The following is a 27,161-nucleotide window of genomic DNA, read 5'->3' as shown; positions in this document are numbered from 1 at the left end:
GTTATATGGACCATCTGCCACATAATCAACCCCCTCCAGCATCAGCTGGGGGCAGAAGTCCTCCTCTTCAGTGAGATTCCTCTTTAACCTGGTATGGCAGGTATGTGCCACAAATAAGGCTGCCGCTGCAGCTTTGATCCCCAAAGCCAGCACTTCCTCTTAGGAACCACATCCACCTTATGAACTTGTGCATCTTTTATCATCACGCCCCCCTTGCTAGGGAGTGAGATACTACAGTGCATCCCAAACCTGTCACTCAGACAAGATTTCCACAGAAGATTCATAAACTCTGGAGTAAATCATTACATGGGTGGCCCCATAAACCCCTGCAGTACCTCAGACTGGCTTCACTTGGTCTCCGCAGCGTCCACGCACTTGCATTTTGTGCCTTCACTGTTTGAAGTCTCTGGGAGGGATTTTTGCCCTGCCACTTGGACCCCCCTCCAGTTCCCCATCCCTTGAGAATTCAGAGAAGGCTAAGCCCAATGTTCATGTCCCTCCTTCTCATGCCCCCTGGCATGCGTAACATGGATGCTCCTCAGCCAACCATCCAGCACAAAACTAAGTTACATAAACTAAATTACATGCACTAAGGGCAGAACAGCCTGAGGAGTCCATTCCAGTCAATATTGAGTCAAATCGAAGGGTTATGAGGCAGACAGAGGCTTTAGAAAAAAAAGAGATAGTTTAAAATCCAAGATGGCCGCTGCCTGCGATTTTGCATCAAAAACAGCCCTTATGGGCTCTCCTGAAGGTCATAAAAATTCAGGAAAAGGAGTTTTGGAGGAGGGGGACCCTAGCTATGGCTCCAAAAACCCTAAAAATTAACTTTTTCACACACCCCCTCCCTCCCTCCCAATTTTCCCCATAGAGGATAATGGGCTATACTCATTGTACTTTGCTGGTGCCTGCCTGTGTCAGCTTTGCTGCAGCCTGACTGAATGGGGGGGGGGGGGGAGGGGACTTTCTGCCTCAAATCCTTGTAGGAAACAGTTCACAACTGGAAATCTTTGGGCTGCCAGTCAGATAAACGCTGACTAAGTACTCCACCCCACAGATCCTCACGGCACAATGGGTGGAGATTAAAATGCAGTTGGCTCGAAGGGGAATGGACTCCAAGCCTCAAAGATGCACAAAGCATGCTGGCTCAACAGGTACACCTGGGGGTTGCCTTGCGAGCTGCAGCCTGCCCTTGTGAAGTCTGCATCTTCTCCCAGGCAGAGTAGTCCCAAAAATGGGGTCCTCTTGACACCAAAGCTTCCTGTAATGGAAGAAAAATACTCAAAAATAATAAAAACCGAATAGAGCAAATTAGAACACAACTTCTCAGCTTGATTGCAGAAGGGAAAAGTGAAAATGGCACTGTTCTTCACTGGTGAAAGAGACTTGGGAGTTCTGATCGATAAGTCGATGAAGCCGTCTATGCAATGTGCGGCGGCGGTGAAAAGGGCGAACAGAATGCTAGGAATGATAAAGAAGGGGATCATGAACAGATCGGAGAAGGTTATCATGCCGCTGTACCGGGCCATGGTGCGCCCTCACCTGGAGTACTGAGTCCAGCACTGGTCACTGTACATGAAGAAGGACATGTTACTACTCAAAAGAGTCCAGAGAAGAGAGACTATGATGGTTAAGGGGCTGGAGGAGTTGCCATATAGCGAAAGATTAGAGAAACTGGGCCTCTTCTCTCTTGAGCAGAGGAGATTGAGATGGGACATGATCGAAACATTCAAGGTATTGAAGGGAGTAGACTTAGTAGATAAGGACAGGTTCACCCTCTCCAAGGTAGGGAGAACGAGAGGGCACTCCTTAAAATTGAAAGGGGATAGATTCCATACAAACATAAGGAAGTTCTTCTTCACCCAGAGAGTGGTAGAAAACTCGAATGTTCTTTCGGAGACTGTTGTAGGGGAAAACACCCTTCAGGGATTCAAGACAAAGTTAGACAAGTTCCTGCTGAACCGGAATGTACACAGATAGGGCTAGTCTCAGTTAGGGCGCTGGTCTTTGACCAGAGGGCCGCAGCGTGAGCGGACTGCTGGGCACGATGGACCACTGGTCTGACCCAGCAGCAGCAATTCTTATGTTCTTATCCTTCTGCAAACAGTTCATGAGCATGGATTTGATCACCTAACAAACAGATTCATGTGTTTATAAAACAGAATAGTCTAATTTATCATTTTGAGTTGTAGTCTGATACATTCATATATATAAGATCCGAACACAATTTACAGAAGTTTAAAAGTAGTTTAAAATGTTTTCTTTTTAAAGATGCCTTTAACTGACAATATGATTCAAGTCCAGCAACTTTTAACCTTTCCCCGTCTTAATGTACTTCCCTTTTATGTACCTTTTCTTGATAAATATTGTAGTTCTCCCCCCTTTCCTATTGTACCTCCATGGTTTTTATAATTAAGTACGTTAAAAAATTGTCTGTCTTTTGTACCCCTGTAAATGTTTTAATTATTATTGTACAACGCTTAGTATCTTAGGATAAGCGTTTAATCAAATACATGAATAAACTTGAAACTTGATAGGCAGAAGAATAGGGTGGGACACAGGGTCCATGATCCTATCAATTTTTTGATCTGTGCAGCATTAGCAACCAGGGAAATGGAGGACAGGAATAGAGCTTGGTATCTTTGGCCCTTCTACACAAGAAGATATTTCATTGCCCCGGCTGATAATGACAGCTAGTCTAAGGCCTCAACAACATGTAACATAATTAAGGTGCAATATGAATTTAGTCAAGCAAAGTTACTACAAAGGATAATAGAGCTTGCAAAGGCTAAAACGTTTCTGTGTTCATTTTGTTTTACTTTTTCCCCTAATTTTCCAGCATTTTTTTTGGCTTATTTTACTTATTCATTTTGCTAACGTTATTTTTTTTTCTCACATGTGGGAGCAGCCTAACAGTTAGGGCCTGATTCTCTAAAAGTGCGTCCCGATTTTAGGCAGCTGTAGGCGTCCTACAGCTGTCTAATCAGCCAATCGGGATGCACGTTTTTTTAAAAAAAATGCTCCCCAGGCAGGCCTGAAGGCGTCTCTGGGAGCCTAGGGAGACGCGCAAGATGCCTAAGCTCGTCTAAGGGCCTTAGGCGGGCCTTAGGCTGAACCTAGGCGGCCCTACGCGTCTCCCTAGTAGATGAGAAGCTTAAAATGTAGGCCAGCAAAATGCTGGTCTACATTGTAAGTAGACGCGGCCGCTATACATATCGCAGCAAGGGATCTCTCTGCCGCTATAAGTATAGCGAGCCGCGGCCTGTCCGATCGCTGGGAGGAGGGTGCCCAATCCCTCCTGCCCGAAGACGCACCCTCCTGACACTACCGACCGCCCCACCCCGGACACTACCGACCGCCCCCCCCCCCCGACATTACCGATCTCCCCCCCCCCCGACAATATCGGTCGCTGGCAGGAGGGTGCCCAATCCCTCCTGCCCGAAGATGCACACCCCCCCCGGCGCTAACAACCCCCACTCCACCAAACCTGTTCTTACAGATGGGTCTTGCATGTCAAGCAAGCAGGCACGCCTCGTCAAAATGAGGCGGGCCCGCCCCTTCCCGGCCCATCCCGCCGAAGACTAAGGCCTGATTGGCCCAGGCTTTAGAAGCCTGGACCAATCAGGCCTTAGGCATAGCGGGTCCGCCCATCCCCACTTAATCTAAGGCCTGATTGGCCAATCAGACCTTAGACTTAGTAGGGATGGGCGGACCCGCTATGCCTAAGGTCTGATTGGCCCAGGCTTCTAGAGCCTGGGTCAATCAGGCCTTAGGCTTCGGCGGAATGGGCCAGGAAGGGGTGGGCCCGCCTCATTTCGACGAGGCGTGCCTGCTTGCTTGACATGCAAGACCCATCTGTAAGAACAGGTTTGGTGGAGTGGGGGTTGTTAGCGCCGGGGGGGGTGTGCATCTTCGGGCAGGAGGGATTGGGCACCCTCCTGCCAGCGACCGATATTGTCGGGGGGGGGGGGAGATCGGTAATGTCGGTGGGGGCGGTCGGTAGTGTCGGGGGTGGGGCGGTCGGTAGTGTCGGGAGTGTGCGTCTTCGGGCAGGAGGGATTGGGCACCCTCCTGCCAGCTATCTATATTGTCAGGGGGGGGGAGATCGGTAATGTCGGGGGGGCGGTCGGTAGTGTCGGGGGGGTGCGTCTTCGGGCACCCTCCTGCCAGCGATCGGTCAGGGGGCCACGGCCCGCTATACTTATAGCGGCAGAGAGATCCCTTGCCGCGATAAGTGTAGCGGGCCGTGTCTAATCTAACCCGATTCTCTAACCCGCGTCTGTAACATGGACGCCGGTTACAGAATCGGGGTTTAGTTTAGGCCGATTCTGAATAGGACGCCTCTCCTGGGCGTCCTATACAGAATCAGGGCCTAGGTGTGTTGCGGGCCTCACCTTCAATATAGGCAGCCTGCCTGGGGAGCATTTTTTTTTTTTTTTTAAACGTGCATCCCGATTGGCTGATTAGACAGCTGTAGGACGCCTACAGCTGCCTAAAATCGGGACGCACTTTTAGAGAATCAGGCCCTTAGTGCAGTGGCCTGAGAGTCTGGGAAACTTGGTTCAATTTCCACTGCAGCTTCTTGTGACTCTGAGCGAGTCACTTAACCCTCCATTGCTCTAGATACAAAAATATACTGATCAGACCAAAGGTCCATCTAGTCCAGTTTCCTGTTTCCAACTGTGGCTAATCCAGACCATAGTACCTGGAAGAAATCCAAATAGTAGCAACCTTCCATGCTACCGATCCAGGGCAAGAAGTGTCTTCACCCATGTCTGTCTCAATAGCACGTTATGGACTTTTCAACTAAGAACTTGTCCAAACCTTTCTTAAACCCTATGAGCGTCGGATTATTTAATGCTCCGGACTGCAGTAGAAACTTCTATCGTGGCTTAGTAAAAGAGGGCCTGAATGCATATTAACAAATGTTCCAATTGATGCTCAAGGTAAACTCAAAAATTCATGAAGATTATTTTCACATTAGTCCAGTAAAAAGTATCAAAGCCTATTACCACTAGCAAAGATAAATATACCTATCAAAAAATAGTCTTAAGAGACATTTGGAGCATCGAGATAAAACAGTATATTTCTGCATTTCAATGGCCACGAATTTGGACTTGGAGGTTGAAATGTACAGCGTCAGCATCTATAAGACAAACTTGGTTTTTCTTGTTGCATAGGATTTCTTGGACCCTCAGTTCATTTGCAAAAGTTGACGGTTCTAAATCTAATAGATGCTGGTACTGTCATGTTAACGTAGGGACTTTGGATCATTTGTTATTCTATTGTCCATTGATACTTAATTTTTGGAAGTCGATATGGGGACAAATTAATGTTGTAGTTGGGTCATCGATACCGTTAACTTATGAAGCTATAATTTGTGGTACTTTATTACATGTTAAACCTTCTTTGGATCGACATAAAAGCCGGCTTTTCTTAATAATGACGGGAATAGTGATCCAGATGATTACATGTAACTGGAAGAGTTATGATCGACTGAATTACACTTTTTGATGGGCAAACTTATGTTCCAGTTACAAGTATGAAAGAATGAATGCATAATGTTTGGGATATAGTAAAAAATAAGAGACCTTAGATATAAATACAGTTTATCCCGTTTAGGACCTCAGCGGTGCTAACTGTGAGAGAGTTTCATTCACAGATTACAAGCACAGAAGTCTTCATCGGTCATAATTTTTTTATATTTTTTTTTCTTCCTATAAATTTCGATTATAGTACTTCATTTAATAAATAGATTTTTGAAAAAAGTACTCATCTCTTTGTTAAAGAAGCATAGCAGGGGTTCTTCTTTAACAAAGAGATGAGTACTTTTTTCAAAAATCTATTTATTAAATGAAGTACTATAATCAAAATGTATAGAAAAAAAATATAAAAAAATTATGACCGCTGAAGACTTCTGTGCTTGTAATCTGTGAATGAAACTCTCTCACAGTTAGCACCGCTGAGGTCCTAAACGGGATAAACTGTATTTATATCTAAGGTCTCTTATTTTTGACTTTTGTAATTAACCTTAGTATAACAGATATTTTCTGCCTTATAAAACTGTACTGGGATATAGTAACACATTTAAAATGGTATGGAGACCATTGACTGCATTTATTGAGTCACAATAATTGTCATGTACCTTTCCTTTTATTTGACTTCCTTACACATCCAGGGTGGGTGGGTGGGGGGAGAGGAATGTATTATTGTTTGCTATACTTAATTATCTATATTATTGAAATTAAATATGTACTTCTTTTATTAATTATGGGGAGGAGGGGGTGTGAAAATGATTGTTTTTTGAATTATTTATGTATTTAAAGAGCGTTCTGTTTAGTGTTTATGTTTAAATTTATTGTATGGCACTGTTAACATTTGAAAATTAATAAAGATTTAAAAAATAGAAAATATCCACTACATCTGGACTGCTATTTTGTACCCTACATATTATTGGGTGTTTTCTGAATTCCCTAATTCATCCTTTGTCTGGAGAAAGAAAGGGGCTGAGGAGATCTCATACATGCAGTTCCTTCCTTATCTATGAAGGTAGAGTAGCATAGTAAACAGAAAGGATCCAATTTGTCCCATTTTGTATCTGCTCTTTTCCACTTGTAGGACATATTTTATTTTCATAAAATATTTTAAGAACTCCAGATGGCCCCCCAGGAACCTTTTCCAATATATCACTACTCACAAATATATATATTCTTCATACAAAATCACATCCAAATATTGGGGCCATACTGGGAACCAATCAAGAATCCACCTGAAATTCAGTATTGTAATGCTGTATTACAAGTCACTTGAGCCAGGATATCATGCTTATGCACAAGTTCAAATTTATGGCACAAATAATTATTTTCAGCATCCCAGGGCTGTGCAGTATTTAAAGTATGGCATAGACTATTCAATAGGTAAAACATACTTGTTGCTTGTTTTCTTTAGAGTATGGCAACATGGTGGAAACATGAAACATAATCTCGTGTCCCTGGTAGACTGTATATACAGAATGTATTCCCGTTGTTTCATCTGTAAGGGAAGAAAAATACACGTATTCCATCAGGTACACGGAAGAAATCTGTATTTTCACTACATGGCTCTCTTCAGTCGTGGATGTCTTTGGATCTACAAATATCACTTCATAGAATAATTGTAAATCTAATATGGAAGGAAAGCAAGAGAAACAGATGGAAAATCATGCTCTTCGCCTTAAAAATGTCAAAACATGCCTTACTTCCCTAGTACCGTTCTTCCCAAGGTAGCATATATTCAACTACCCTGATATGCCCTCATGCATAAATATTTAAGTCACTGTTCTTAAGGATCCTCAGCGGCACCACTTGGGGCTCAATACCATCTCATTGCCCCAAGCTTTACGTGTCAAATCTTCATCGGGTCCTATCTTAACTTAATTCTATCACTTTTTATACTCTTTGTACTTTTGTTTTTATAGTTTTATATATATTTATTTAAATTTTTTAAAAAGCTATACTTAGCTTTTGTCATGTGGTCTCTGGCCAAGGGATTGTCATACCGACATGTTTCGCTATGAACTAGCTTTATCATAATGATGAATCGCTAAACTATAAGGAGCAGAGATGGATATATTTCTTAAATACTGTGATGCCTTTTGGTTTAAATGCTGAATTAGAGTGGGGTTCCCTGATCTAGCTTAGCTGGGTGGCGGGCTCTTGTTACAATGTAGAATACACGGTTCCAGTAAAAAAAGTGTTACTATCTCTTTAAAACCGGCATGCCGGCCCGTGACGCTGTTGCCACGTAATCGCGGGTGTACAGTGTACTCGGGTTCGGCTCTATTTAACTCCTGTAATGAACGCCGCCGCCATCTCTATACGCAGAGTGGTCGTGTTTGCTGGCGATTTAATGCATGGTAAGAAATGGAAGGCTGTTTTTGTGACTTATGTAAATGAATATGGGGCACTTAGAGAGCTATAATAATTTATATCTTTTAATGCGAACTTTTGTTGTTTCCCGGCCTAGGGGATTATCCTTGATAAAGCTAGTTCATAGCGAAACATATCAGTATGACAATCCCTTGGCCAGAGACCACAAGACAAAAGCTAAGTATAGCTTTTTAAAAAATTTAAATAAATATATATAAAACTATAAAAACAAAAGTACAAAAAATATAAAAAGTGATAGAATTAAGTTAAGATAGGACCCGATGAAGATTTGACACGTAAAGCTTGGGGCAATGAGATGGTATTGAGCCCCAAGTGGTGCCGCTGAGGATCCTTAAGAAAAGTGACTTAAATATTTATGCATGAGGGCATATCAGGGTAGTTGAATATATGCTACCTTGGGAAGAACGGTTATTGATTTGAGTCCCTTGTAGAGTGTGTAAGTTGTGTTATTGCATAGATTACTTCCCTAGTAGGCTTTTCTTAAAAATAATTCTTGGTTTCTATCAAAACATTCTAATTGTATGGTGTGGCCGTAACATGGCCAATAAAGAGATCAGATAGGAAAGAATGGGCATAGATAGGAAAGAATGGGCCCTGGGTGGAAGAGTGGGAACCCATCAGAGCTCCAGTAAACAAACCTAGAAAAACAAACACATTCCAGATCTAACAGAAAAACTATCATAATAATAGAAATAGAAACCAAAATTCAAGTTATCACAGATGCATACTTCCCAAAGCTGACATATTACAATTAATAAATTTAGAAAAAAAAAAATTGTCTACCTTTGTTGTCTGAATATTGCTCTTATCTCAGTGTCTCTTTTCTGCTTTTCTATTTTTTCTTAACTTTCTTTACAGGGTCTTCTGTCCTTTTGATATTTCATCTCTCCATATCACTTATCTGTCCTATCCAGCATCTACATTCTGGTGCTGTGTTCCTACTTTCCTCCTATGTCTAGCAATGCTCCTCTGTGCCCCTGTCCCTATGCTCCCTATATGCCTAACTTCTATGGGTTTCTGTTCCTCCCATGTATAGCTTCTCCACTCTCTTCCTTTCCTCCTGCATCTTTACTCACTTTACCACAGGGACAGTATCTCTTCCTCTCTCCTGCCATTCCTGTCCTCCAAACCAGGGCCAACATTTCTCCCTCTATGACTCTTCCCTCCAGTCTGATATCTATTTCCTCCTTGCTCCCCCATTTTGGTTTGGTTGATTTTGGTTTCTCTCTCTCTTCCTTCAGCTCCCTCTGCCTCTCCTATGTCCAGCTTTTTGCCGCCTAGCTTCCTTCCCTTTTTGGTACAGGCCTCTCTCTTTTTGTCTTCCCTCTACTTACCCATGGGTCCAGCACTTCTCCTTTCCATTCCTTATCAAAGGGGTTCTCTGTCTGTCCCCTCATGCAGTTCCAGAATCTGCTGCCCCCTAAGGGTCAAGCACCTTTTCATTCTTCTGCCTCCTAATCGGTCCCTCATGTCACTTTCATACACCCCCCCCCCTTGCAGGTCCAGTGTCTCTCTGCAGGCTCTTCTGTGTGGGTCCATATAACCTGTAGCCCTTTCCCTCTGATGGTCCTCCAGTCTCGGTGGGTGATGAACAGAAGCAGCAAAGTAAACAGGCTGTCTGTGGCTGGACCCACTTGGGCCTTTTCTTTGTTGCGTTTGCCCAAAGAAAATTACATCACAGGAGGCAGGATGTGGCAGAGGAGAGGCCCTGGCAGGGCTGGCCACAGGTAGCCTGTTCACCTCACTGCCTCTAAAGATTGCTGGGGAGGGGGGGGGGAAGAGCTATAGGGTGATGAGGACCCGAATGCACATGGGGTGTGACCGAAAGGGAGAGAATGATACCCGACAATGGACCCTGGAGGGTGGGATGAAGTAGAGGAATTGAGCCAGATAGATGACTTACAGCAGGCTCATGAGCAGAGGGTAGCAGGCAGTCCCTACCACTGGGTGACCTTGGACATTTTACTGGGCTTACTCATTGGTAGCTACGACTCCGCATCAGTGGATTTTGAACATAATTTTATCAGGATCTGAGTATGTACAACAGCATTTTGAGGGTGTACTTTCGTAAAAAGTCACTAGATCCAGAGGTTAAAATGCATCTAATTTTACTCTATTAAAAAAAAACACTTAGAAGCCTCTGTGTCTTTATAAAATACTAGCAGAAATCTTGAAGAAATTGCTGGCAAAATACACCTACACACATTTATGCCTGTCTGGGAACTGAAATTAGGGCCAGTGTTAGGGTAGCACAAACAGGGCAACTGCCCTGGACTCCACAGTTCCAGGGGGCCACACAGTCTGGACATCTCTTCCCCTTGTTGGGCCATCTCCCTCCCTTCCCCTCACCTTTGCGAAACTTTTCAAACTCAATGTTTTCTCTCTCAAAGGGGTTCTGATGTGGTAGGCTTACTCACTAGTGGCACGCGGCTGCCCCTAAAGCTTCTCCTCTAATGTGATTCACCTGGGCAGAAATAGGAAGTTGCATCAGAGGAGCAGCTTCGGGGGCAGTTACGTGCAACTAGTAAGAATGGCTGCCGTGTTCCAGCCCCTCTGAGGGAGAAAACTGAGTTTGAAAATAAGAAGAGGTTGAGGTGTGCTTTAGGTTTATTGTATGGAGAAAGAGGGGTACAGACACTGGATGGAAGTGGGAAGGAGAGAGGGGGGTCAAACTCTGAATGGAAATGGTGAAGAGAGAGAGGAGAACAAATGCTGAATGGAAGTGGTGAGGAGAGAGAGGAGAACAAATGCTGAATGGAAGTGGAGAGAGAGAGGGGAGCAGATGCTGGATGAAGTGGGGAGGAGAGAGAGGGCACATACTGAATGGAAGGTGGGGATAAAGAAAAAAAGGCACATGCTAGATTGGGGAAAAAGGATAGAGTTAGTGCGATACTGGAAGGGGTGAGGGAAAGAGGTGGCAAGCTGTAGGTAGACACAATGAAAAGAGGGAAATTGAGGACTGGATAATAAGAAAGAATTTAATCTAGAGAGAGGCAGAGAATAAATTGATAAGAAAGACCAGGGAAGCAAAAGAAGAGGAGAGAGAAATGCCAGAGTATGAGGGGAGGGGGAGGAGACAGATACTAGCTCTGGGGGAAGGAAAGGGTGAAGGAGACAGATACCAGATCTGAGGGGAAGAAAGGAGGAGAGAAATGCTAAGAAAATAGGAGGCTGGAGAAGGCACGAGATGGGAAATAGGAGAGCTAGACTCTAGAGCATGATAAAGGGAGAATGAAAGTTGGTAAGTAGCTGAAAAGTCAAACGGACAAGGGTGAAATTTGAGTGGTCAGAGAGGCAGAAAAGTAAAAAAAAAAAAGGCTTGAAGAGCTAAACAGGAAAGATTGGTACAATATATCAAAGATAGTAGTGACGGAGTGAAGCAAGGCAGGAGAGAGGAGAAGACATATGGACAGCAATCACTGTTCTTATGTTCTTAACTATCAGAAGACACAGGAAAGCAGAAGAGGCAAAATGGGATCAAAATGATGGAAAAATAAAATGCACAGACAATAAAGATAGGAAAAAAGTGTTTTATTTTAAATGTATTACCTGGATATGTTAGCTTTGGGATATGTGGATCACAAATATTTTTATTGTGTTCAGTGGCATAACAGACAGCTGATGGGGGTGAGCCCAAAGTGGGTGGGTACTACATTTTCTTCCCACCATGCCCCCATGCCTCCTACCAAATGCAAACTATGAATACCTAAGTTGGTGGGTTTCCCAAAGCCCTGCCAGCTGAAGAATTCTTTCTTCAGTTCTGCAGCTGGTAGCAGCTCAGAGACACTGCCGCTAGCTGCACAGCTTGGAGATTACTGGCTGCCAGACTGGAGGAGGTAGTCTTCACCTGGCAGGGTTTTGAGATTCCCACCAGCCACAGCAATTGAGATGGCTAATTTTTGGTAGACCTGGGCCTCTCTGTACGTTCGGTACAGAAAGAAGTGCATAACTGGTTTTATTTCTCCAGTGTTGTAATACTTGCTGAGTTTAATTTTTTGGAGTTCCCAGTTCAATTTTTATTTGTGATACCTTGTTCTGTATTTGGTAAAAGTCTATCTGTGTTTTGTGTGTAAAGAAATCATTCAAATTTGTTTTATGTGTGGTAGTAATGGGAGATGAGAAAATCGAGGAGAGGGTGCAGAGAGGAGAGGGGATCAGGGATCCCCTCCTTAATTTCTGCCCTGGGTCCCAGCAAGTCTAAAACCGGCCCTTGCTGGAGTAACTATACGCCATACATTATACACAATTGCTTGAGTTTTATAAAGTACTGTACACATGTAAATCTTAACTTCATCCATGCTGCACCCAAACTCCAGAACATGCCTACACCAAATCTGCATACAAGTACGTGCAATCTTGCCATCACACATAATTTTATATATGGACCTTATTCAGGCTTTAGATGTGCACAGACTAGCATATAGATGCTTATATTGAATAAACATTTAAATCTTGATTTTACAAAGCTGGGATATATATATCTAATGCGTGCATTATGCCAGGAGGTGTGATCTGGGCATGTTCTGGATAAGACTAAGGTGGGCCTAAAAAATAAATATGTATTCTTCATTTTCTGTTTTTGAAACAGAGGACTTAAGCTTTGGAATTTGTTGCCAGAGGATGGTAATTTAATAGTGTATCTGGGTCTGAGAAAGGTTTACATAAGTTTCTGCAGATGAGGTCCATTATTAGCCAGGCTGAAGTGTGGATTATCACTTCTTATTTCTGGAAATGAGAAACAGGGAACAGGCTTTTGAATTAAACTCTGCTCCATAGTTCTAAGTGATCTAGAATGGCCACTGTCAGAGAAAAGATAATGGCCCCTTGATGGGCCATTGGGCTGACCCAGCAGGCCATTTTTTATGTCCTTGTTATCACAGACAGCGCCAACTTCAGATAATAAAGACATAATACAAAAAGGCCCATAAACCAGCTGAAATAAGATTTATATAAGTGATGGTGTCTTAAATCAGAGGACTTAGCAATAAGGTGCTCTTTTTGACAGGTAGCAAGCACATTGGCGGTTAAATAAATATCCCCTTACATTTCACTGCGAGTACAAGAATAACTGAAGTGCTAACATTTTTTAAGATAGAAAATGATCCAAGCTGGTGCTTATTCAACAAAGTTACAATTTATTCGTAAGAGCATCCTGGACAGAAAAGTATATAGTCAGTGGCAATGTAAGGTGTGTGTGTGGGGGGGGGTCTGCCCTGGGCACCATATTGGTTGGGGTGCTAGCACCCCACCTCCTCTCCACCCCTTGCGCTTCTTCCCACTCCTCCCCTAACAATGTGCGCACTCCCTTCCCTATCCCATGCCTCTAGCTATTCACTGCTGTGAGCAATAATTTCAACGTGTTCCCAGCGACTGCTTCAGCTCTCCTGCTGTCACTTCCGTGTGCCATGCGTAGGAAGTGATGTCAGAGGAAGAGCCACCAGGATCGCGAAGAGCACATTGAAATTGATACTCATTGCGGTGAACAACTAAAGGCACGGGGGAAGGCAAGGCGCAAGGCAGGGGGATCAGAGAAGGAGCGGGGGAGGGCGGAGATGAGGGGGGAAGGGGCGCCTCTCACCCTCGTTGGATGCATACCTTCTTGCAAATCACATTGAGGGATACGGGTAATCAAGGTCTCCATCAGGGAGCACCTAGCTTGGCCTCCGTGTGTGCGGGTCGCCAGACTTGATGGACCTAAGGTCTGATCCGGTGAAGGCGTTTCTTATGTTCGTTACACCACTGGGTGGATGGATAAGAGTAGAGGACAAGTTAATGGTTCATGGCATTCCACTGGCCTGAAACATTCCAGCTTGATGTGAAGAATGAGGACACAGAATAAAACAGGGGAAACAAATCCACAAATTCAAATACATACAGTAAGGAGTGGAATTGTCCTAATCAGATTGATGACCACAATTTATGAAAAATATGTCCTTTTATTCATCCAAAGGTTCAAATGACTTTATTCATCCAATAACTCAATGACTCGACGTGTACATGTTTCAGTCAACAGGTCTGCTTCAGGAGTCTTGAGAATCTTTGAGTAATTATGTAGATTCTCAAGTGAACGCTAATGTGTGATCTTCCGTGACAGTACTCGGAACCATAAAAAGTGACGGATTGAATAAAGTCATTTGAACCATTGGATGAGTAAAAGAAAGAGGACACAACAGAACCAGACAGAGCACGAAATGTGCATGGATATGCACATATTGTCAAACATTTCAACGTGTGTCTTACTTTTGGTGTCAAGTCCTCCTCTGTAGCCAATCCAGCCCTTCAATGTAATTGCATCTCCCAGAAGATTTAATAACTTCTGAAAGCTTTCACTGCCACATTCTACAAAGGAAAGTCAGAATACAAAGAAGTGTGATAATAAATCAAGAGTTCAAGGCACAACTGGAAACGGCAGACTTCAAAATACAGTACCTTTCCATTACATGACCTTAACACGTTACATCAGATCTTCCCTCTGATTTGGTGAATGTCAATTATCACAATATTCAGATCATCTAGTAGTGATTGTTAATTTATTCACTCTACAACAGCGGTCTCAAACACGCGGCCCACGGGCCACATGTGGCTCTCCAGGTTTTATTTGCGGCCCGCGGTCTGGAGGCATCATTCTCTTCCTTTTGGAGCAGCAGCCGGCTCGTTTGCTCAAAGCCGCGGGTTGGCGGCTCCTTGCGCTATCCACTCCTGCATCAGAAGCCTCTCTGATGTCACAACAGATCTCGCAAGGAGCCGCCACTCGCGGCTTTGAACGAACGAGCCGCCAGACACCCTGCTGCTCCAATGGCGTACCAAGGGGGGGGGCGGTCCACTGTTCTCTTCCCTGCAGGGCCGACCAACTCTGGCAGCCCGACGTCAATTCTGACATCGAGAGGACGTTCTCGCTAGCCAATCGCTGCCTGGCTACCCGGAACGTCCTTTCCGACGTTAGAATTGACATCGGGCAGAAGAGAAGCAGGGAGATGGCCTGTTCCCGACAGCGGCAGCAGCAGCAGCAGCAGCCTATTTCGCAGCGGCTGTGGCATGGGGAGGGCAGGAAGGAAGAAAGAAAGAAAGAAGGTGGGGTGGGGACAGGGAGCCAGAAAAAAAAAGCAAAAATGGGGCACGGAGGAAGGAAGGAGGGGGGACAGGGAACCAGAAACAAAGCAAAAAATGGGGCACGGAATCAGAGAAAGACAGACAAAGAAAGAAAAAGTTGGGGGAGGGAATGAGGTCTGGAGGAGAGGAAGCATACAGGAGGCTGAAAGAAGGGAAGAAGTATTGGATGCACAGTCAGAAGAATAAAGTGCAACCAGAGACTGATGAAATTACCAAACAAAGGTAGGAAAATGATTTTATTTTCAATTTAGTGATTGAAATGTGCCAGTTTTGAGAAAGAAAAGATATTGAACTTTAAATGTGAGTGCTGCAGAAAAAATAGAGTACTTGGAGGGCCGCAGAAAAAATAGTTAATGTCTTATTAAAGAAATGACAATTTTGCATGAGGTAAAACTCTTTATAGTTTATATATCTTTCCTTTTAACTGTTAAAGGAAAGTTTTATAAACTATAAAGAGTTTTACCTCATGCAAAATTGTCATTTCTTTAATAAGGCATTAACTATTTTTTCTGCGGCCCTCCAAGTACCTACAAATCCAAAATGTGGCCCCGCAAAGGGTTTGTGTTTGAGACCACTGCTCTACAACAATAGTTTTGAAATTTTATAATTTATATCCAGAGAATTTTTTTGTTCATTTTCATTTTATACATCTTTGGCGTGGGTTTGTCTTTGATATATATTAACTATACACCGTGTTAGAATACTGAAGTCGGATATACATAAAGAGAAACTGGAAAGTTAAAGCAACGCTGGACATATAAACATCAGGGTTCAAATGCAAGCAAATACATGTATAACCATAGGTGTTTGAAGCACCATAGTTAGAAAGCACAGGATTCTAGAGAATTGCTGTTCAAAAGAAGAGAATATTTATTATTTTACTATGCAGAAGCTCAGGTAGTTTTTAGGGTCCTGCCACTCACTCCTTCCCCTCCCAGTGTGTCAGCATCATACTCTTTCTCTCTCTCCCTCTCTCCATTCAAGTCATTTATAGCACTTTTTCTCCAACCAGTCCCTCTTTTCCCTCAGCCCATCTACACCACACTATTCCCCCAATTTATTTTTCATTTTTCCCTAATTTCATCTCCCCACTTCATCTCCCTCACTCCCTCTGTACTTTTTCATTTTTCTCCTGCACAGGCATCATTTGACGCTTTATATTTGGAGGCAGGGAATTTAATTGCTCTTGGCCTTCTCTATGCCCTAAATCTTTTTAACCTGTTTTGCTTCTCATTTTCCTTTTTCCCAGCCTTCTATTTCCCTCCAGTGGCATAGTAAAGGGGGGAAGGGGGAGACTGCCCTGAGCGATCTTGGTGGAGACACCAGGACCTCTCCTCTGCCTTCCCCTGCTCCTACCCACTCCACCCCTACCATGCGCAGGCCTTCAATTCTCCGCTACCATACCTCTTACTTTTTGCCGGCGAGCAATAGCTCCAACTTTCTGCTCGCACCAGTCTCAGTGCTCCTCTCTGATGTTACTTCTGGATCCCATGACTTGGAAGCGACATCAGAGGGAGAGCCGAGGCTGGCGTGGGCAGCAAGTTGGGGATGCTGCTCGCACCAGGGAGCTAAACAGATACAGGGGAAGGAAAGGGGAGCGTGTGCAGCTGGGGGGGGGGGGGGGGAAGAAGAGGGCTCTCCCTGGCTCCAGGCACATTCCTGTTATCTGGGACTATTCCTTATCCTCTTTTCACTGCAGCACTTACCCTGGCCACCTTACTGCCTGCAGAGTCCATATCAGATTCTTTGCCACATGCTCACCCTGAGCTTTGGAAGCCCAGCAAGGATCATAGTTTGAAATCTGAAAGATTACATGCTGAGTGGGAGAACATGTTCTAGCAGCCCAGGGCATAGCAGCATGCACTCATACTAAGCCACTGTGTTCTGGGCTGCCTGCAGGATATTGCTCCAGTAACCAATGAACAAGCATCCAGCTTAGGGAGCTGAGTTGAGACCTGAGAGGTGGTTGCAGAACATAAGAACATAAGAAGTTGCCTCCACTGAGGCAGACCAGAGGTCCGTCTTGCCCAGCGGTCCGCTCCCGCGGTGGCCCATCAGGCCTATTGCCTGAACAGTGGTCCCTGACTAATTTTTGTAACTTACCTCTAATCCTATCCCTATAACCTACCTCTACTCCTATCTGTACCCCTCAATCCCTTTGTCCTCCAGGTACCTATCCAAACATTCTTTGAAGCCCTGTAGCGTGCTCCTGCTTATCACATCCTCTGGTAGCGCGTTCCATGTATCCACCACCCTCTGGATGAAAAAGAACTTCCTGGCGTTTGTTCTAAACCTTTCTTCTTTCAATTTCTCTGAGTGCCCCCTTGTACTTGTGGTTCCCCATAATTTGAAAAATCTGTCCCTGTCTACTTTTTCTATGCCCAGAGTTTTACCAAGAGTAAAGAGGGGAGCAAGGATTCAGCAAATTAAGCAAGAAGAAAGTCAGGGAGCCAAACCAGGAACCACACAGAACAGACAGCAGCATGTCCCTTCTCCCCCATCTCCAGCACTGCCACCCTGCTGCTGCTGTGCTGCTTCTTTAGGCTTACATAGCCTGGTGTCCCTACCATTTCCACCTTCTGTGGCATGTAATGATGAAAAATATTTTTAATTTTTGTGAGGAATGGGAACAGTGCTACTCTCCAGTCTCCCTTGGTTCAATCTCTGACCATAGCACCTCTCAGTATCAGAGCTGCCAAGAGAAAGTACCGTATTTTTCGGTCTATAAGATGCACCTGACCATAAGACGCACCTACATGTAGAGGAGGAAAAACCAAGAAAAAAAAATTGGTTCAGAATTTTTTTTCTTGTTTTTTCCTCCTCTACGCGTAGGTGCATCTGGTGGTCTGGTGCTGAGAAGCCCGAAGCCCGCAGCCTACAGCACGAAGCTCCCCCGGTACCTTTTTAAAACTGGCGGTGGTCTAGCGCGATCTCCTGTTGGACGGCTGCCTTTCTCTCTGCAGAGTGGCGTATAAGGCAGGAGTGCAAACTTTGTGTTTCCTGCCTGGTCCTATGCCGCTCCGTGATTGGCTGCCGTCAGTTCTCGCGAATCGCTAGAACTGACGACAGTCAATCACGGAGCGGCGCGGGACCAGGCAAGAAGCGCAAAGGTCATGCTCCTGCAAGAAAGGCTGCTGTCCAGCAGGAGATCGCGCTGGACCACCGCTAGTTAAAAAAAGGTATCAGGGCGGGGGGGAGGTGTATTCGCTCCATAAGATGCACCCACTTTCCTACCCCCTTTTGGGGGGTGGAAAAAAGTGTGTCTTAGGGAACTAAAAATATGATAAGTTTTTTAAAAGGGAAATTTTCAGTTCATGGTATTTCATGATTCTACAACCTTCTCCCCTTTTCCCATCCTTCTATTGAAATACACTATTGACCCCAGTGACCACAAAGTTGGAAAAAAAGAGCAGGTACCAGCAACTACCCAAATTTACCCAGTAATATTATATCTTCCACCCAGTGATTCTTGGGCTCCATTTGTTGTGGGGAGCAGCTGATAGATTTGAACTGTGAGTGAGCACAAAAATCTAAAAATTATCTTTTTTGTTGGTTGTTGTTCTTTTTTTTCATCCTAGTCTCACCCTGCCTGCCACTTTCTTCACCCCTTAGTGCTTCTTCCCTGCAATCTGATTTTCTCTCTTCTCAGAACCCTTTTCTCAGCTGATCTCCCCTATTAGCCCTCTCCTCTTTGAATCCCACAGTTCCTCTCCCCCCAGTCCTCATCTATTTCTCTTTCTTCAGCCCATCCCTCACCCACTTATCTTTGTATCACGGCCCATGCCCCCTCCCTCAGCATACATTCACTTCAGCTCTGTTCTCCCTTTCACAGTCCATATCTCTTCCTTCAGCATTTTTCTCTCACAACCTATCTCTACTCTTTCCTTTCCCTGCTTCTTTATCACTTCCTCATTCCTTTCTCAGTGCCTCCCTCAGAACTTCCTACTCTCTATGGTAGATCAAAGACAAGAACCCTATCTGACCTACACTGCTATTCTCTTCTGCTCACTGCTACCGTGTTTCCCCGATGATAAGGCAGGGCCATCAAATAAGACAGCCCCCCCTTTTTAGAAAAAATTGTAAAATAAGGCACCCCCCCGCAAATAAGCCACCCACCGATACCTGCGCTTACCCGAATCGAGTGGTACGGTGGGTGACTCCGTGTGGTCCCTCCGTCTACCGCGGGGGTCGGCAACCCGCGGCTCTTTTCCACCTTTGCCGTGGCTCCGGTAGTGTGTCACACAGGCATGCAACTTACAAGTCCGGCGTCGTGGCGGGAAATAGCCATGCTGAGCAGTGAGCTCAGCACGTACACAGATGAAAGCCTTGCTTGCTGATTGGTCCGGCGGCCGTGCCGCCGGACCAATCAGCAAGCAAGGCTTTCATCTGTGTAGTGCTGAGCTCACTGCTCAGCATGGCTATTTCCTGCCGCGACACCGGACTTGTAAGATGCACGCCTGAAAAAGAAATCATCCTGGCCGGGGTCGGTGTCATGCTCCGGAGATCTACAGCCTTCCTATCTCCCTCTCCCTTCTACCTGCTTCCGGCCACATCCCCTGCTCCGCGGCTCTCTTCGGCAACTCAGCAGCAGCGATCGACACAAGCTTCTGACGTCGGGGCCTACCCTCTGCGAGTCCCGCTTGTTTCAACTTCCTTTTTCCACAAAGGCGGGACTCGTAGAGGGAAGGCCTCGATGTCGGTAGCTTGTCTTGATCACCGCTGCTGACAAGTTGCTGAAGAGAGCCGCGGAGCAGGGGGGTGTTGCCAGGTGCAGGTAGAAGGGAGAGGGCCAGATGCAGGACTCGTGGGTGAGGGAGCAGAAGAGAGAGAGAGAAAGGATAGAGATACAGAGGGGATATGAAAGGGTAAATAAGGCATCCCCCCGAAAATAAGCCCTAGAGCATATTTTGGCCTTCCAAAAAAAAATAAGACAGTGTCTTACCATCGGGGAAACACGGTATTAGCCCATTGCTCAGACATTTCTCAGTTAACCAATAGGTTGCAGGGGGAGACAGGACCAGTAGCTTAGAACAGTGTTTTTCAACCTTTTTTGGGCAAAGGCACACTTGTTTCATGAAAAAAATCACGAGGCACACCACCATTAGAAAATGTTAAAAAATTTAACTCTCTGCCTATATTGATTATATATAAAGTAATTCTCTTGAATAGGAATCAAATAAACACAAAGAAAGTATTTTATAATTACTTTATTACGAAATAAAAATTATAAAAATTATAAAATACTTTATTCAGTGCGAAACCTGGGCCTGTTTGGCTGAACACAAAGCTGATATTCTGGCTGGAATCGAAGAAAGACACACACGTAGCTCTTCGTCAACAGCTCTCAGTCTCTCTCTGTATTTGGTTTTTATAGCATACAAAAATAGACAAATATACCCTCCATCCTTTTTATTAAACCACAATAGCAGTTTTTAGCGCAGGGAGCTGCGCTGAATGTCCAGCACTGCTCTTGACGCTCATAGGCTCCCTGCGCTAAAAACCACTATTGCGGTTTAGTAAAAGGTGACCATATTGTAAAATATAGACAGCAGATATAAATTCAGAACTGTGCATAGTAAGTGAAGGGAAGTTTTCATCTCTGGGAATTTACCCAGTTAACTATTAAGTTATTTGGGCAAATTCCTTTGAAAACTGTGGTAATACTGCCTCCACTTTGCTAAATTTAAAATAAAATCATTTTTCCTACCTTGTCTGGTGATTTCTGGTTGCACTTTCTTCTTCTGACTGTGCATCCAATCTTTCTTCCCTTCTATCAGCCTGTATGCTTTCTCTCCTCCACACCTCATTCCCTCCCCCAACTTTTTCTTCCTCTCTCCCTGACCTTTCTTTCTTTTTTTTCTTCTTTCCTTCTGTTTCTCTGCCTGCCTCCTTTCTTTCTTTCTCCCTGCCGTTCCCCAAGCCACTGCCGCTGCCATCGGGGAACAGGACCCACCAATGGATAACAGGCCCCAAAGCCGACGCCGACGCATGCTCTCCCTGACGTCAATTCTGCAATCGGAGAGGAAGTTCCGCCCAGCCAGGCAGCGATTGGCTGGCCCGAACTTCCTCTCCGACTGCAGAATTGATGTCAGGGAGAAGAAGACTTATCGGCTCGATAGATTAGATCGCCAACACAAAGTGAGTCCTGGGTGATCGACTCACTTTGCCTTGGCGAGCTACTGGCGCCCCTGCCTCGGGCCCCCTGTCAGCTCCGGGCCCGGCGGCCCTGCGGCACACCAGGCAACATCACTAGTGTGCCGCGGAACAGCGGTTGAAAAACACTGGCTTAGAACACATCAACCGTCTCTTTTGCTTTCCCGTACAGCCTATTGGCTGGGTAAGGACTGTCTGACCAATAGTGTCTCCTAAGCTACTGGTCCTGCCTCCTTTGCAGCTTATTGGCTGGCTATTAAATGTCTGAATAGGCTGTAGGGGGAGGTGGAAGCAGTAGCTGAGGAGACACAGCTTTACTTCCCACTTTCCCTTACAGAGGACCTGATCCAAGATTCAAACCCAGATTCTCTGTATTGCACTGCACAATACTTGCCACTGAGCAATGAGATCAAATCCATTCTTTATCTTCTTCAGACCTAAATATGAAGGCCTTACTACAAAAAGTCTAGATTAGGCAAGCTCTTCTTTTCACGTATTACGGAATTTAGAATCATGCAAAGGAGTACATCTATTTGGAATGGAATTGCTTACCCATAAAGCTAGACTAAGTATCTATCCTGCAGTCTGGGAAAACATGCCTTTGGCCAGGTGCCATTTGGTAGAATGGAGACCATAATGATAATTATGAAGTTCAATGCAGTCACTGATGGAGGGTAATAATAGTGACATTATGATTTTAGTCCTTGATACAAAATGGGGGCAAAAAGGAAACTTCTCATTCTGTTCTAATAGCAAAATGCTACTAAAAGAAAGAAGTTCCAGATAACCTTTGGCTGGAGGTTTGGAGGATTTCCAAGTATTTTCTGGAAATAGCATGATTTAGATGTTTGATCAATTATTAATTAAAAATGAATTTAGCTCTAAAAGGGCACCAACAGAAAGAGAGAATGTATTTGAACCAAACTTGTGTTCAGATCGGTAAACATAGTCAAAAACCTTGGTTAAAGGGAGAGGCTCTGTGCAGTACAAAACAAGGTTCGGTCTTATGCACATCTAATGTAGCATGGTAAATATAGACATGCCCCTAAGAGACAAGAAAGCAGTGTATAAACTGGTCTTTCGATAGTTCTTGACAAATGAAATGCCAATTAAAGAAGTGAAAATTCTTACCGTTGCTAAACATTTCATCATCGGTGAGTTGGCCGTCTTTGGCATAAAGAACTCCAAACTTAAAATTTACAGACCCCTTGGGATGAAGTGACAGAAGTTAGACATGCAGTTATTATTAAAAGTGAAATATTGGATTCTCTTAGATTATCCCTTGCTAAACAAATGTTAAGTAATGTAATATATCTAAAATAGGAGCACATTTCTTAATTGCAGATCTGGTTAAAGCCCGCACAGACAGCAACACAAACCCTACAGTTTCATCAGTTAATAGATATTGATATTTGTTGTAACAATGGCCTTTCAGGCAGTGGGATAATCTCTATGAGTTGCATGGTCATCAATCATTTATAAATCCCATAGTTTCATTGAGGAAAAATGAGAATTCACAGTATCACATATACACTCAATGACCCCACCCAACCTTCAGCATGACCTTAGCTGACTTTCTTTGCATTTTTTTAGCCATCTTAGTTTGGCAAAAACTGTTCTATCTCTACAAGTTTCCCAGTGTTGCCCAACTAATGAGTCTCTAATTATTTATTAAGAACATAAGAATAGCCTTACTGGGTCAGACCAATGGTCCATCAAGCCCAGTAGCTAGGCCAATCCAGGTCACTAGTATCTGGCCAAAACCCAAGGTGTAGCAATATTCCATTATCTCAGCGTAAGTAAGATTCCGGAACCCCAAAGAGTAGCAACATTCCATGCGGAATCAAATAGTAGCAACATTCCATGCTACCGATCCAGGGCAAGCAGTGGCTTCCCCCATGTCTTTCTCAATAACAGATTATGGACTTTTCCTCCAGGAACTTGTCCAAAACTTTCTTAAAACCAGCTACGCTATCCGCTCTTACCACATCCTCTGGCAACGCGTTCCAGAGCTTAACTATTCTCTGAATGAAAAAAATTTTCCTCCTATTGATTTTAAGAGCACTTCCTTGTAACTTCGAGTGACCCCTAGTCTTTGTAATTTTTGACGGAGTGAAAAATCGATCCACTTGTATTTATTCATTTATTTAGCCCGTCCTCCCAAAAGAGCCCAGAATGGGTCACAAGAATACATTCACAGTATAAACAGGACAAACTTTGGTGGGAGATTCAGACTTGGTGGACATAGGGGTTTAAATTTCTGCTTTTACAGAATAGACATAACAAACAGACTTGAAAATACAGACTTAGTGGACATACAGTGTTTTAAAATTTGCAGCATTATCCGAATAGACATAGGGTGGTTTAAACTGCATCATTTTCCGTATGGACATAGCCTAACTTAAAGGTAAAATAGCTTTTGCTTTGCAGGTGTGTGCATCATTGAAGTATGGTGGATTTTTCATCTGGTGGGTGTCACTGATAAGTTTTACTGGAAATGAGGTTGGATTCTAGTTGAACTACTTAACACTTAACCAGTATAAAGGCCTCAAGCTTTCGATTTCAATTTCTACACGTGTCCTGGGTTCCTGCTCATTGCCTACGTTCGCATTCATACTCTCAAAACACATCACCAGGTTCTCATTTTGGCCCAGCCCTGACTACAGTTCTGCCTGTCTAGAGCTGTTTGTCATGAGACCTGTGGACTACATCAAAATTACTGCCTCGAGGCAACCAACATAATAGAATTCATAAGAGGATTGGACATGTTCTTGGAGGAAAAGTTCATTAAAAAAAGTATTAGCCAAATAGACTTGGTTAAGCTATTTTTCATCCCTGGAAATGAACTGTGGGAAATAGTTCTATTTGGGGGGGTTCTGCTAGGCACTTGGGCCAAACTTGGCCACTAGGGTGCGGCGCTTGATGGGCCTTAATCTAATTCAGCATGGTTTTTCTTATGTTCTCATATTTAGACCCCAGTTTAACTCATCATTTTTGCCTGTGAGTATTACTACCCATTGCATGTATTAGTGTACAGATGATAGTTGATTGTTGCAAAGAAAACGAGATTTACATTTTTCAAATACCATTCAGCAGGCAAATATTTTAAAACTACCAATTTTATTTTTCCATTTTTTGCTAGCATAAACATATCCATTTTACTTACCTCCTGTTCTTCTAAAACCAGCAAATCCTATGATTGAAAAGCACAGCAAAATAATATTTCAGTAACTATCAGTCCTATGATTCATGGTGCTAACCAGTCACACTTTTGAGAGGGTTTGAATTTGGAACTTTTAGGTAACCCATATATCTTTCAGATAAAAAGTTTAAGGAAGCCTTCCCTTGAACCTAGTACATATTCATATGAAAGGTTTCAATCAAAGATCAAATGGGTTTTTTTTTTCCTAAAAATAATATTTTAAAATGTTTTCATGTGTACGCAATTACTATAGTTGGAACTGGTTTCAATTATGTGGGCATCAGAAATTATGCAAGCTGATTTGTCACTGGTTAGAATTATGATCTTCTGAATATTACATTTTTTTCTTATCACAATAACCATCACGATAAGGCCTGACTTCTGTACCAGCAGCACTTCCATCTAAGTAAGCACTGCTCTGACTATGCAGCAGGACCCTTTCCGATCCATTCTCTTAAAGGGAATGGATCTGATTCTACAGTAGCATTTGGAGCCCTGTAGAATTACAGCAATCCCAACCCTGTGCTTTTAAGAGGGCAGGTTGATGGGATAATGCTTCACGGAGAGGATTACATCACACAGAAAAGGTTGTATCCTTTCACATCCTTGGAAGGAGGCCTTGCTCCTTCTCCCCAGAGGTGAAAAGAAAAACCTACATGTCCATTGCCAATGAGATGTCTGTATTTTGAGTCACTTTCATAATAGAAATGTTTCTTATCTTATCTATAAACCATAAACATATTACTTTGTCACCTTCTAATCATCCTCTACTGTTTCTCACCCCCCACACTTATCTTTCTCTAAGATGGCCATTTAAATGCTTTGATGTTTCAATTATATATTTTGATATTGTCATTTGTTGCTCAATTCTGACCCAGCAAAAAAATATAAATTTATTGTTAATCCAATCACAATAAGTATCATCTTATCTTCTTTCTTTTTTGCGTGTGTTCTGTTGTTATCGTTTTATTTATTACCTTTAAAATGGACTAGCAAGACAACCACACTATCTATGCACTTTTTCAGGAACTTAGGGGTCAATATTGAAACCAGCTGCCATCCATAGATATTTAAAAACTGTATCAATAATGCTGAGTTCAGAATATATTTAACCACCCAAGCACTGCCCATACAGAGAATAGGCGGAAGAAGGGCATAGTAGCAGTATTATCTCCATTGTGGCTATTTTCAGCTGTTATCTGAATACATTATACAACAGGCCTAAGTATAGGCAGTCCCCATTTCACAAACATCCGACTTATGTCGGACTCGTACTTATGAACGGGGGATCCTGTTCTACTTTTGGTGTCCCAACATACCCTCTTCCGAGTTCCAACGTGACCTTCTCCCTCCCTGCCTCCCTCCATTCTGTGCCCCAAGTACGTGCCTCCCTCCAGCGGGTGTTTACCTTCTTCTGGCCAGCTCCCTCCTCCTTCCAGTCACAATCGTTTCTCTGCACAAAGCTGCAGGTGGCAACTCCTACATGTGTCCTGCGGCTAAGCTGGAAGCCTTCCCTTTGACATGGAAGGAGCTTCCTTTAACATCAGAGGGAAGGTTTCCAGCTCAACCGTGAGATGCACATAGGAGCCACCGCCTGCGGCCTTGTGTAGAGAAATGACTGTGGCTGGAAGGAGGAGGAAGCCGGCCAGAAGAAGGTAAACACCCACCAGAGAGAGGCATGTACTTGGGTCACAGAATTGACAGAGGGGTGAGTTGGAACTCGGGAGGGAGAGGGCACGTTGGGACTCAGGAGGCATGTACTTGGGGCACAGAATGGAGGGAGAGAGAGGGGCGTGTTGGAACTCGGGAGGGAAGGAGCACAAACTTTGGACAAAGGATGGAAGGAAGGAGGGAGGGGGCATGAACATGGGACACAGAATGGAGGGAGGGAAGGAGGAGAGCATGAGCCATAGGATGGAAGAATGGAGGGAGTAAGAAAAAGAGATGCTGAGGTGGGGGGGAATAGACAGGGAGAATTGGGTGTCTGAGTGAGAGGGAAAGAGAAATGGTGCACATAGGGAGATGAAGAAAGAGGAGAATTGTTGGGTATAGGGAGGGAGAGAGAATTATTGGACATGATGGTGGGAGAGGAGTGAGTTAGAAAGAGATGAGAGGGAGTAATGTTGGATGTGGTGTTGGAGAGGTAACAGTGGGATGGATGGAAAGGAATATAAGAGGGGCCTCAAGGAGGTTGAGAAGGTGGGAAGAATACTAGGATCTGAGTTACATACAAATTCAACTTAAGAACAGTTTTTAAAAAAACGGAACCCGTTCTTAACCCGGGGATTGCCTGTATAGCAGTGGTAGTGACAGCATGGCATATATATTCAGTGTCACTGATTACACTGAATATACGCATTAATTTTAAATGCTGGTTCCAGTTTTTCAATTAAAGAAATCATCGCTGCCATCCCTAGAAATTGATCCTTTAGTATTTTAGATGAGAAATAGATAGTGCAGCTGAGGTATTTGCATCTTCTGCCGAGCACTCATAGTAGCAAAGCCAGTTTAAAATGTTTTTTTCTCACTATCCAGAATGAGTCTCAATAGCTTATTTAACGATTGCCATTCTTCAGTGAACTGCACAGTCCAAAGGAGCAAAAATCTTACTTTTTGGATCTCTGGGTGCAGGATTTCCCTTGGGCTCTTCTCAAATTTGTCAAGGTCCATGGCACTGAAATGCAATCGAAATTGTGATTACGGTTTTTGTACATGTGGGAAAAAACTTATCGAGCTCTTTCTCAAAAGAATTTCCTTCTCCCTCCAGA

The 27,161-nt window shown here is 43.9% G+C and overlaps 1 protein-coding gene across 6 annotated transcripts in view; it reads right to left on the bottom strand.

The window, feature by feature from the left end:
- Positions 1–27,161, bottom strand: part of GARNL3 (GTPase activating Rap/RanGAP domain like 3) — a 564,903-nt gene that overhangs the window by 136,379 nt on the left and 401,363 nt on the right. For all 6 annotated transcript variants that reach the window (XM_033962150.1, XM_033962147.1, XM_033962149.1 and 3 more), the window contains 5 exons: positions 27,004–27,067; positions 24,358–24,384; positions 22,323–22,398; positions 14,169–14,267; positions 6,929–7,032 (listed from right to left, as the gene is read on the bottom strand). In XM_033962150.1, coding sequence (XP_033818041.1) covers positions 6,929–7,032; positions 14,169–14,267; positions 22,323–22,398; positions 24,358–24,384; positions 27,004–27,067 — 370 coding nt within the window. The remainder of the gene's footprint in view (positions 1–6,928; positions 7,033–14,168; positions 14,268–22,322; positions 22,399–24,357; positions 24,385–27,003; positions 27,068–27,161) is intronic.

The sequence above is a fragment of the Geotrypetes seraphini genome, chromosome 10 (genome assembly GCF_902459505.1).
Source record: "Geotrypetes seraphini chromosome 10, aGeoSer1.1, whole genome shotgun sequence".
In the NCBI taxonomy this organism is placed as follows: domain Eukaryota; kingdom Metazoa; phylum Chordata; class Amphibia; order Gymnophiona; family Dermophiidae; genus Geotrypetes; species Geotrypetes seraphini.
Note: the sequence above shows the minus strand (reverse complement) of the source record. Positions and strands in the feature narration are given on the sequence as shown.